This window comes from Sphaerodactylus townsendi, linkage group LG13, assembly GCF_021028975.2.
Source record: "Sphaerodactylus townsendi isolate TG3544 linkage group LG13, MPM_Stown_v2.3, whole genome shotgun sequence".
NCBI lineage: Eukaryota > Metazoa > Chordata > Lepidosauria > Squamata > Sphaerodactylidae > Sphaerodactylus > Sphaerodactylus townsendi.
In genome coordinates this window covers 38027773-38040455 of record NC_059437.1, presented here as the reverse complement: position 1 = coordinate 38040455, position 12683 = coordinate 38027773, and the positions used below count along the sequence as shown (strand labels likewise).

The 12683-nt window shown below is 47.3% G+C and overlaps 1 protein-coding gene across 1 annotated transcript; it reads left to right on the top strand.

Moving 5' to 3' along the window:
• The first annotated feature begins 302 nt into the window (after positions 1–302).
• On the top strand, positions 303–12291 carry NIPSNAP1 (nipsnap homolog 1). The gene is made up of 10 exons (XM_048514988.1): positions 303–431; positions 2467–2594; positions 3527–3572; positions 5167–5261; positions 5914–5984; positions 6519–6659; positions 7389–7420; positions 8892–8986; positions 10056–10139; positions 10865–12291. Exons 1-10 carry the CDS (start codon positions 361–363, stop codon positions 10927–10929), a joined length of 828 nt encoding a protein of 275 aa, XP_048370945.1. The 5' UTR covers positions 303–360; the 3' UTR covers positions 10930–12291.
• Positions 12292–12683: the final 392 nt, after the last annotated feature.

The window sequence follows — 12683 nt, the reverse complement described above, 5'->3', positions numbered from 1 at the left end:
CTTCAAGTTCCAAACAAAAACACAAATACTAAAATGGCATAGGCTACGTTAAGGAAGAAGAGCAAACCCTATGGGGCTTCATACATCCAGTCGGATGAGTCCATCATACATGCATGTTAAGGGGCCACTGGTGCGCGCACTGTCTAAACTCCAAAGAGTATGCGGGTGTCTTGTTGCAGAGGAAGCACGGCCAGATCTACCCCGAGGCTTAGTAGAAAACTTAAAAACCGCGCTCGGATGTAGCTCTGCGAGGAAATGTTACTTCCACGTGGGGCGGAGTTAACTATACTCGGTGGTGCCGGAGAGCCGCCCAGTTCCGTGGCTGGTCCGCCCTGGCTCCCGGGTGGCTGCAGAGTGGAAATGGCGACGCGGGTGTGCAGGATCCCGGCACGGTGTTTGCTGCTGGTGCGGGGCGGAGGACTGCACGCCCGGTGAGCAGTGGGGGCTCGGCAGGAGGGGCAACCCGAACGGAGCCGGCGCTTCCCCCCTGGGCCCTTCTCCCTCTCGGCTCTGAGGCTCACCCTGCCTCGGGGAGGCCCCTGATCCTGCTGGGCTGCGCGTCCTTCCCCCTTAACGGCCAGCAACACCACTCGCCCGGCCGCTGCTGCGCCTGGGGAGGGGGGGGGGGTCTCTTTGCAAAGGCATCCCTACTTTGCAAACACGCAGGGAGGTGCCGGGGCTCAAACAAGTGGCGCGCGGCGGAGGCGGGTTATGAGCCAGGGACTTTTTTTAACTCGGAGGCAAAGTTGCGGAGGCCGCAGGTCTTCCTTCCCCACTGCTGGTTCCTGTACTCAAGGCTGAGGCCGGACAATCGTCTCTGTCGGGCGCCCCAGAGACTCCTGCTCTGCCCATGCACAAGTATTGTGTGTCTTGCGCCTCCCTGCCTTTTGTGTGTATTTGTTTTTCTTGGGGGAAGGAGGCTGGCACTTTCTCACACTTCCCAAGGCTTCACTATATATCAGATCCCTGGTTTACACACTTGCTAAACGTCGTAGCGCCCCTTGAGAAATGTCAGGAGGTCCTTGTGTTGCAGGTGCCAGCCCCAACCAGCTGCAGATATGTTGTCGAAGGCTTTCATGGCCAGAATCTCTGGGGTGTTGTGTGGTTTCCAGACAGTATGGCCGTGTTCTAGTAGCATTTTCTCTTGACGTTTCGCCTGCATCTGTAGCCAGCTGAAGATGCCAACCACAGATGCAGGCAAAACGTCAGGAGAAAATGCTACTAGAACACGCCCATACTGCCCGGAAAGGGGTCAAAGACCCTTAGCCAACCTATATTCCGTCACACAAACACCCTATCACTGACAACCTTGACCAAAACCAATCATTTATGCTCAGTGCAGGGGGCAAAGAAGGGAGACTGTGACGTCTTCCGCCATGCAGAATAATACACTTTCAATTCACTTTCACAATTGTTTGCAAGTGGATTTTGCTATAATGGACAATAAAATCTGGCTGCAAAGTGCACTGAAGGTGGAATGAAAGTGCATTATTCTGCATGTGTGGAAGGGGCCAGAGTTATGGTCTGTTTTTGCCAGATCTGTGTATCCTGTTCTGCAGCTGAACCTGCTGGGGCATTAAAATAAATTTAGAAATTAGGGGAGGAGGGGAAAGACTCAGGCCTACGTATCGCATGGAGCATGTAGGAAATGGACTTCAGACAGAGTTGACATCTTTCTCTGCCTGAGTTCAAACTGGGGGCATGTATCACTCCTGAAGAGCTTTACTTTAACCTTTTAAAGAATTCTGCTTTCAGAAATGCCCGCACCGTTGTATTTTGTATGACTTGTATGATGTTCTTCCACACAGGAGCTATGGACAGGAAACCAGTGCAGAACAGTGATTCATGCAGAGGCATGATAAGCAGCGCTTGGCTGGATGCCCCACAAGGAGCAATAAACATACAGGCCACATTAACATTGATACCTCTGGAAATGGTTGTTTACCATAGGTTTCTGAGGTTAATGAATGACTAGAATTGGGGCAAAGGTCTTGATCCACAGAAAGTGTGTCTCTGTTTTAAATCTTTGTCTTCAAACAGAGGAACATCATGGTTTGGCAGAGTATTGGATCTATGGTGATAGCCAAGGTTGATATCCAATGCTCTTCCAGACTATCTGTACACTCCTATTTTTAAGCCATGGCAAGGCTATTTGTTTTTAATTTTGCTCACTCCTTTTTAAAAATAAAGTTTCAAAGTACTGTTCGTTCTTTAAAAATGAGGCAGGTTTGTCCAAGAAGGGTGTTCCTGCAGGTAGAAAGTTTGAAGACCATTGGACTAGGTCAAATAAGGCTTACAAAAGTCATACACAGAGATACTTATAGTTATCCCTTCCACACCACTGGGGTGAAGGGCGCGGTGCCCCCGTGATCTGGAAATCCATGTAAAAAAACTAGGCTCTCCCTTCATCTTCCCATGCCTAGTCCTCTTGGGTGCCACCATTTTGACCTGTGTCCTTTTTTCCAGGAACTACTCCAAAGACAATGAAAGTAGCTGGTTCCGCTCCCTCTTTGTCCACAAGGTGGATCCCCGGAAAGATGCTCATTCTACCCTTCTGTCCAAGAAAGAAACCAATCACCTGTACAAGATCCAGTGTAAGTTTCCACAGCAAGTCCTTTATATACTTCCCTGCCTCTCTGGGGTTAATGTGAATGACTTTGTTGCTTTGGAGGAGGGATCCGCAAGGAGCATCTGGGGAGAACACAAGGACTGTAGCTGCTGCAAGGGGATGGGAATTCCTTGTCTTCTGCAGTGGGGCCTGGTCCCATCTTGGGAGAGCAGGTGGAACTAGTAAATGGTGAATGGTCCCTACTAGGATTGGATGTTGGAGAAAGGCTTGGTCAATTGACTGGTCAAATATAGATCAACTATTTTAAAAGCATTAATTTCAGCAACTTCTGTCATCAGTAAGTGCGATTGTTTCACAGTAATCAACTATGAAGAAACTAAATTTCTAACTCAGTGAATGTATTGATCAGTGCTCAGGTTTCTATGAGCTGTTACAGCAATCCCCTGGTAGGAGCTAGGATGCTACGTCAACTTCCTACCTAGACCTGTTTCCTTCCTACCTGTGCCTTTGCTAACAAAGGTTGTTGTAATGGAATAAAAAACTAAGCTGCCTCCTACAAAGTAGCATCTGTGGTTTCACTGAATATTTGGCAGTATTTGATCGCAGTCAGATAATAAGCTTTCATAGCCTAGTAATTCAAATGTGGTGAAGAGCAACTGTGTGCTGAGTGCACAAATTGCATCACTCTCTTAATTTGTGTATTTTTTCTCCCTTGGAACTCAGGTTCCGGAATCTGGATTTTGATTCTGTTGGGCTGGCACAGCATAGAAAATTACTGGTGCAGCACCATTGCCATTCCTCAGCTGCTGTTCCCCAGCTGTGCTGTTGAGGGGAGCTGTTAGACTGGCTTGAGGTTACTTTTCAGTCCAAGCAAAGCCACTTCACACTGTTTCTGTCCCCTGCAGACTGGGGGTGATCTCAACTTTTCTCATATAGCTTCTTTTTCTCTCCTTTCAGTCCACAATGTGAAACCTGAATGTCTGGATGACTACAACAGCCTGGCGTAAGTGCTTTCAACACCACCCACCATCCATGCACTGAATTATTTGAAGGGTGCATCATGCTGTCAGGTCATAAAGGGTAGAGGTTGTAGGGCCCAAGTATCTCCCTGCACCAGCTGGCATCGTTCTCTGGAAGGTGACTGAGCTCATCCTTTGTGGGGGAAAAATGTCAATGGAGAGTAGGCCATCTTTTGTCTTCTGTCACCGACATCCTGTAGAGGATGACAACACAGAGGCCCCTTCCGCACATGCAGAATATTGCATTTTCAGTCCACTTTCACTCTGTCTTGGTCTCTGCATTCTGCTAGTTGGCCCTCCAGGACAGTTGGTTGGCCTTTCTGTGAAACGTGATGCTGGACTAGTCACTAGATGGACCTTTGGTCTGATCCAGCAGGGCAACTCTTACCATTATATAAGATGCAGGGAGCATATTCAGATTCAGTAAGACAGAGATAGGCCTTTGTTTAAGGCCATTCTGTGAGTTAACAGTCCATTTGATTTAGCTGGCCTCCCGCACCCGGTGCTATGATACCATCCGGAACATCACACAGGCTTTCCATCTTGTGTATTGGCCCTCTCCCCACGTTGTCCCTCCCCACTTTGGGAAACTGAATACCACAGGGGATGGAGAGTGTTTTTAGGTTTGGAACTTTCGTTGCCATCTGTATTAGATTAAGATTCACTAAGGTTGATTGTTGCACCGTTTTATCTTTTGCATTTGTATTTTTATACAAATGAGAGTTTTATACAAATGGGAGTGGGAGTTTTAAAGCCATCTATAATGTTTTATGGTTCTTATTTATTGATTGATGATTGTTAGCTGTTTTTAAATTTTTATCATTCATGTTGGACACTGCCCTGAGCCCTTTGGGGGAGGGCGGTATACAAAATGAATGAATGAATGAATGAATGAATGAATGAATAAATAAATAAATAAATAAATAAATAAATAAATAAATAAATAAATTTATCTGTTTGCCACTCTGAGCCCCACTTTGATCACGGGGGAGCGGGGTATAAATTCAACAGAACAAAATAAATACATAGCTGCTGTTCCTTATCCTGAGGAAAGTAACCCAGAGTGTATTTCAGCCTGGATAAAATTATATCCCTCTTCTGATGTTCATGCGGGCTCTTCCAGTTATGCAAAATGGACTGCTTCTCTTGTTATCAAATTATGGGAGGAGAAGGGCATATCATAATCTTGGGAAGGATCCTAATGGGGATCCCCAATGGCACACACACACACACACACGTCAGAGGCATATCTAGGAAAAATGTAGCTCGGTACAAATCTGAATTCCCCCCCCCCCCCATTTTGGGCGGCCACCCTCCCCCACCCCAATCAAACAACTTTTTTTGCACCAGGTCTTGAAGTCAGTGTATGGACCTGGGGGAAAGGAGAAAGAATGCTCGGGGGGGGGGGGGATTTTCTACCACCACCCCATGACTAAATGGCCGCAGCCCGGGGACATTTGATCCCATTTGTCCCCCTGGGCAGTACACCCCTACCCCCCATCATCAGGCCTGCTACACATGTACATTGACAACCAGCTAAGTCCACATTTGCCTGTTGATTCCATATCTCCTTTGCAGGGAGCAGGTCCTTCCAAAGCTGCACTTGGATCCTGGTTACCCTTGCGACCTGGTTGGGAACTGGAATACTTGGTACGGTGAACAGGACCAGGCAGGTGAGGTGAGGGGCCAACCAGGCAGGGTGGGGTTTGGGTGCTTCAGACTTTACTTTGGCAGGACACTCATTACCTAATCCATGAGGGCTGGGAGTACTTTAAAAAAAGTTTCAGGAATTGTATACAGCTTTTTAAAAAGTTTCAAGAATTGTTTAATTTCAATAACTAAGCAGAACCTCTCCGTACAGAGGCAGTATACTTTTTGTATTCAAGAGCTTAGGATTTAGTTAGCTGCATAGCCTTTCAGTTTTTCTATATATTTTTTGCCAAAAAGAAGGAAATGGTGAAGAGTGGAGGCAGTTCTGAATTGTGGGTGAATTGCTAGCGACTTGTGTACTCGCAGTGTTCAATGACCTGGATATCCTCTGGGACCAGAAAGGTAGCATCAAGGCCAGCCTTGCCATTTAGCAGGACGAGGTCACCTGCCTCACATAGCCCATCTTGAAGATCAGCTATTTATATTGTTTTATGTTTTGACCAGCTGGGGAGCATGGCACTTCGCTTTCCTGCCTGGGGCATCACCAAACATCTTGGGCTGCTCCTTGGTGACATTTTAAGGGAATGTGGCTTGGAGTTGGCACTCAGGCTGGGAGCTTAGCCGGGACTTTGTCTGGCTTTGCAAGAATACGAGGCTTGTCTTTTCTCACTGCAGTGCACCTCTGGCGATTCAGCGGTGGCTACCCAGCCCTCACAGAGTGCATGAACAAGCTGCGACAGAACCAGGTATTTAGCATGACTTTCTTTTTCCTAAAACGCTGAGGGTGACAAGGCAGCCAACTGCACTCTGTGGCAAGAGCCAGGATGTTCCAGTGGCTGCAGCCAATGTGGCATTTGTACCACTAGTACCCAAGATGCCTTAGGCCCGTGGTGGCAAACCTATGGCACTCCAGATGTTCATAGACTACAATTCCCATCAACCCCTGCCAGCATACCAATTGGCCATGCTGGCAGGGGCTGATGGGAATTGCAGTCCATGAACATTTGGAGTGCCATAGGTTCGCCACCATTGCCTTAGGCAAAACTCTTCAGTTTGCCTGAGCAGAATTAAACCACATTCACCAAGTCTGGGAATCCTCCATTCTCTTCTATCCCATTTCCTCTGCCCTCCTGATTCTGGGTTGCTTCTGCCTTCCACAGTAGATAGTACTGGATCAAATAGAGTTGTTGGTGTGCTACAAGGGTGCAGAAGTCCAGGGCTTGCACAGTCAGCCCACAGCTGCCTGCCCCACTGAGCCCTTCTTCCCTTCCCTTCCCTAGGCATACCGGGATTTCCAAAAGGAGAGGAGTAAGATGCTGCTCTCCCGGAGGAACCAACTGCTCCTGGAATTCAGCTTTTGGAATGAGCCTTTGCCACGGGCTGGACCCAACATCTATGAGCTGAGGACATACAACCTTAAGGTGAGTGGAGGCAGCCGGCCAAGTGGCTTCAGTGCAGGAGGTGATGATGGCGTAGTGCTTAAGAGCAGGTGCACTCTAATCTGGAGAAGCGGGTTTGATTCCCCGCTCTGCCACTTGAGCTGTGGAGGCTTATCTGGGGAACTAGATTAGCTTGTGCACTCCAACACATGCCAGCTGGGTGACGTTGGACTAGTCACAGCTCTTCGGAGCTCTCTCAACCCCACCCACCTCACAGGGTGTTTGTTGTGGGGGGAGGGGAAAGGAGATTGTAAGCCCCTTTGAGTCTCCTACAGAACAGAAAGGGGGGTATAAATCTAAACTCTTCTTCTTCTTATCCATCCCAAAGACGAAGGAGCAAGGGGTACTTGAAGTACCTGCCTCTGGGGATAGCAAGCGGGGGCTTCCATTCCACAGCAGTAGCCTCTTTGGGCTGGTGGGTGGAGAGGCAGGGAGCAGATTCAGGTTCCAATCTGATTCCAGAATGGGCCTGTAGAGTTTGGGGGTGATGCCTGCACAGTTATTTCAGAACGAGGAGGCCTGGAAGCCCAGGATGGTTTTTGCAAATGCAGTTTAGATTTGGGTATTGGGTGGGTTCATGTGGGGAAAGCATTCCTTAATGACCAGTTCCCAAATCTGTACCTGAGGTATTGCTGAGTTTGCTGTAACTCCAGGAAGGAAACGCCAGATACAAGCTAGATCACAGCTGTAGCTCTCTCTTCTTGCTTTCAGCCAGGAACCATGATTGAGTGGGGAAACAACTGGTAAGCACCACATTTTTCAAGTACCTTTTTAAAAGCACCTTTACCTGGAAGATGCGCTTAAGGGGAAGCTGATGGATGGATCACTTGGTGGTCTGTGATGGAACTATGGGCTGTTCTACACTTGCAACAATACAGTGATTTATGCCTTAAGTTTTCCTCCACTTTGAAATTCCCCTGGAGCTCATCTCCTCTACAAACTCACACTTTTCCTCATTTCAGTGAACTGCATCTGTCTACATAAGCAGCGATTTCCCACATCTTGTTTTATCCATTTGTATAGTGCTGGGGGGGTTGCAACAAGGCAGGCTGCTTGTGATTGATAATTCGGGGTCTTTCGCATGGAGGTTTTATTACAGTTTGCGTACTGACCTGAAGCATTGCTTCCCATCGTCCCCATTCCCCATTTATGGTCTCCGTATTTCCTTGTAATTTCTCTGTGCTTCCTCAAACCATAGTTGATCCAATTTTGAGAAAGCGCAGAGGAACAGTGAAGAAAAGACCACAAATGGACAACCAGGTTATGAGAAAGAATCACTGCCACTGGGCACCCAAACGTCAGCAAAACCTCTATATGAAAGATCCCTTGAACCACCATCTCAGTACTTTGCTGTGTCTGCTGTGTCCAGATAACCTAACAGAAAAGAAATGAATGTGTGCACTTTGGAGAGGAAAGAAACAGAGAGACTTTTCCCAAGAGATGCAGTAACTTTATGAGTCCAAGATTTATTAGGGACATTCATCTGTATAATTCACTTCTTTTATTGGGAGGGTTAGAATGTATATAGGTGACCTTGGGCTAGTCACAGCTCTTCAGAGCTCTTAGCCCCACCCACCTCACAGGGTGTTTGTTGGGAGGGGAAGGGAAAGGAGTTTGTAAGCACCTTTGAGTCTCCTTATAGGAAAGAAGGGTGGGGATATAAATCCAAACTCTTCTTCCAAGCTCTTCTTCATGGACATCAGCAATTGGTATTTAATTGCAATTTTCAGCATGCAGAGGAGAAAGGAGCGAGCCCAATAACAAGCTTGGTTCTTGGATCAACATATATATTGTTAGTTGTCCCCCACCTATCGACCGCATTGGGTCCCCAATCAAGGAGAAAAGCAGGAAAGCGCCAGGGTCCTAAACTAGAGTTCAGTCCAGGATTTGAACATTGGGAAGGGAAGAGCCTGCTTCCCCCTTCCCTTTTCACTGAGACTTCTGCCAATTGGTGATGTTCAGACGGAGCCATCCAAATGGCTGCTGTCTGGGGCACCTGCTTGCGTGCTGAAATGTGGCGCAGGTGTCAGGAAAAGCTGTCAAGCAACTGGATGGTGCCAGCAGGAGTCCACAAGTCTAGCGGGTAGCATGTCAATAGCAATCCCTGCTTCACAGGCGGCTCTTGGAGAAACCTCTCATTCAAACTAAGCATTGTAGAAATTACCCAAATGTAGACAGGTGTTTGCTTCATTCTTTCCTCCTTGGCGTTAACAGGGCGCGGGCCATTGAACACCGCCAGGAGAACCAAGAAGCGGTGGGTGGCTTTTTTTCCCAAATAGGACAGCTGTACGTCGTGCATCACTTGTGGGGTACGTGATTACCTTGAAACAGGCTCTCTTCCTTTGCAAAAGACAGGCCTCTTTTACTACCTCCTGACTCCTTCCCTGGCTGCTTTCCCTTGTCTTCCTCCCACCCCACATTGGCATGCATCCAAGAAACCAGTTGAGTTGCAAGACTCAGAATGGTGTAGATGAGAATTGGAGGGTTTGGGGGAATGGATGAGGCGTGTGAGGTGATTCTTCAGAATAAAGCTAAGTGTCAGAGGAGATGGAAGTAGCTTTAGTTTAACTGTGTAAGGGGTTTTTTATGTAAGCTTACAAGGGAAAGCTTTTGGACCAAAAGGCAGGGAAGAAGAAATCAAGTAAATAAATGTGCCTGCCAAGTCAAACTAAAGAGCCTCTTTTGCAATCATCAGAGCTGAGTGGAAATATTTTTCTAGACTATACCATTGCTGGGGGGTCATATCTGAATGTTTTCTACATGGTGGGGGCACACAGACACTTATGTGCATTGCGGACACCACACATAGAAATCTAGCATGTCAGGGAGAAGGCTTCCTCTTAGCTTTCTCCCAGATAACTCGTGGAGGTTTCATCCTCCATGTCAGGGACTGTTCAGTCATGTAATCTGAAATGCAGCCAGGCAAAGTTCTCGGATCTACTGATGATAAAAACAGGCCCAAACTGTCTGAAATGATGCTGATTAGCAGCCTTGTTGAACTGGTCCTGATTAGCAGCCTTGTTGAACTGGACCAAAGCTCTCCAGTGTCTGAGGCAGAGACCGGTCTTTCCCACTGCCTGCTACCTGGAGATGCTGAGGCAACCTGCATGCAAAGCATGACCTCTGCCACTAATCCATCATCCATTTCCAACAATGACAAGACTGAGAGAACTCCAACCGCTTGTCTCTCACACATGTGTAATGAATGTATCTGAATGTGGAAATCCTGTTCAACTGTGGTGGCTGTGAATTGGTCTAAAGTTACCTTCTTTGAAAACCATTGTAGTATTACATTTTATGAATGAACTACAGGACATCTTCCTTTCCTGTCCAGTCTGATAAGGACTCCCCTGATGGGGTTGTTGTTTCTCCTTTTAGCATACAGAGACCTGCAGTCCCGAGAGGAAACAAGGAACGCAGCCTGGAGGAAACGAGGCTGGGACGAGAATGTTTACTATACAGGTGAGGTATCTGGTGGGGCTTAATGGGGACTCCTGTGACTAGTGTTCCAGCCAGCCTCCCCTCTTTTCCCTCTTCCACCACACATACTTCTTCAGCATGATGTAGTGGTTAAGAGCAGGTGGATTCTAATCTGGAAAACCGGGTTTGATTCCCCACTCCTCCACCTGAGTGACAGAGGCTTATCTGGTGAACCTGATGTGTTTCTGCACTCCTACATTCCTGCTGGGTGACCTTGGGCTAGTCACAGTTCTTCGGAACTCTCTCAGCCCCACCTAACTCACAAGGTGTCTGTTGTGGGGAGAGGAAGGGAAAGGAGCTTGTAAGCCACCTTGAGTCTCCTTACAGGAGAGAAAAGGGGGGGTATAAATCTAAACTCTTCTTCTTCTTCCACCAAATGTTGGAGGATTTTCTAGAGACCTAGGATGAAGGCTTTGCTTTGTTGGCCAGCATGGCAGGGGCTTATGGGAATTGTAGTCCATGAACATCTGGAGAGCCACAGGTTGCAGACCCCTATAATGTGAGTGGTGAGGCAGAGATCAGGAGAAGCTTCGACAGAGTTTCCAGATAAATTCAGGAACTACAATTCCCATCAGCCCCTACCAGCATGGCCAATTGGCCATGCTGACAGAGGCTGATGGGAATTGTAGTTCCTGAACATCTGGAGAGCCGCAGGTTCCCTACCCCTGGCATAGACGAATCTGACTTTCCTTCCTTTGTTTTCACAGTACCTCTGGTTCGGAGCATGGAGTCTCGGATAATGATTCCCTTGAAGATCTCACCTTTGCAGTGATGCTGTCTTCCCATCTAGGCACCCCTCTGTCAACCGCTAGTCTCAGCAGCTGTACAGAAAGAAATTAGTCTTGCCATCTCTACATTCCCTTCCCACCTCCGTTTGCCCAGCCCCTTCTCCTGTTGCTTCATTTGTAAGCTGTATGAATTTCCACCCCTTTTTCATCAGGCTGCTGGCCTCTGACCAGGACAGTGTGTGCCAGACAGCCTCTGTGCTAGGCTCACAGCAAACTCTGCTTGGAGCCCGAAGTTGGGTGGCCTGCTGGTCGTAAGACGTGCTCCGGAAATGATTTCCTTGGGGACCAGCTGAATGAACACTCTGCACTCGACACATTCCTGACAGCCTAAGACTTCATCTAGAAGCTCTGCTAAATGCAAGAAGAACTGTATGAAAATAGGAACATTTTGTGCCTAGTTCCTCCTGCTTATGGTCATTTCGGAGGGGGCGAGGGTGTAGTCCTGGACATTTGTCCAGCAAGTCTTCACTGGCATTCCTCTGACCTGGAATCTTACTTGGTGAGCTGCATGATGGAATAGTGTGCTCTAGGGTGGGGGAAACCAAATTTCATTAAAATGTCACACTATCCAATTCGTTGGGCATACCATAGCCAGAGGTGTTTATCCAACCACCAATGGCTGTACATTCCTCTTCCCTGGGACAAAGCGACTAGAAGATTGGCTTGTCTTCCAAGAGGTGAGACTCCAAAGACAGTTTTGGGATGAGAGATGATTAATCATTCCCGTCCCCTTTACTTTTTATATTGGCTGTTTGATGTTCTTCAATCTCTTTCTTCCCCTCTCCCCCCAGTGGCATCTTTTCCTACCTCCCAGAGTAGCTAAGCCTTGATCTGATATTTTGCGTAGCTGCTATTGATCTCGTCTCACTGTACCTCATTGGGCTCGTCCAAGTTTCTGGGGTTCCAACCGAGGCACCAGGACAAGAGTGCCCTATCATGCATTGTCAGCTAGCAAAGGAAGTGGTCCTGGATGAAGTGGAGCTGTCTAAATTCTCCCTGTCCCCCCAGTTTTGGAGCTAGGAGCTGTTTCTCTTGCCAGCTCTAAACCTCTCTATGGAAATGCACAAGACCGAGGCAGAGTTTTAGGAATGTGTAACAACCTTCGCTGTCTGCCTTTCTGCCTACAATTTATTTTTCCCACTTCCAGAATACCTCTAGCTGAGCTCACAATGAGGTAGGAGGGGCTAGAGTCAGGGACGTCAGATCTCTTGACAAGCATGCGGTGCACGGCAGGTGGAGTGGACTAATGAAAGCAGTCTTGCAAGGAAACAGTCTTTTTGAAGGGAAACATTATTTTGGTAACCAGCCTAACTAACTACACATGTAATTAAATATTTAATATGGTGGTCTGTCTTTTTGAGCAGGGTTTTTTTTGGGGGGAGGGGGTTATATGTTAACATTCCACATCTTTGGAGTCAAATGTTCACAGCAATTGGGTGGCAAAGTTTTACAGCTCTGCAGCAAATCTTCTGAACTGCTGAGAGAGAAACAATATAAACCACAATGGGCTCCTATATGGGAAGAAAACTGGGTATAATTTACATAATTTATATCTTTACATAAATTAGGTCATTTTTAGAAGTATGAACACATCACAGATCCTTAGAAAATATGCCCTGTGCAACACTGTGTAGCAGAATTACATTCTACTTCACAAACAAAATTTCAAGGCAGAAAACCTGACAGCCAACCTCTCAGCAAATAAATGGCTGCTTTGCCGATGGCCTTGGTTTAATCG

Bases quoted from the DNA above. Each gene is read 5' to 3' on its own strand.
- NIPSNAP1 (XM_048514988.1), top strand. From the start codon at position 361: ATGGCGACGCGGGTGTGCAGGATCCCGGCACGGTGTTTGCTGCTGGTG. The intron at 5,262-5,913 runs GTGAGGTGAGGG...TTCTCACTGCAG, and splicing joins CGGTGAACAGGACCAGGCAG to TGCACCTCTGGCGATTCAGC. The intron at 5,985-6,518 runs GTATTTAGCATG...TCCCTTCCCTAG, and splicing joins ACAAGCTGCGACAGAACCAG to GCATACCGGGATTTCCAAAA.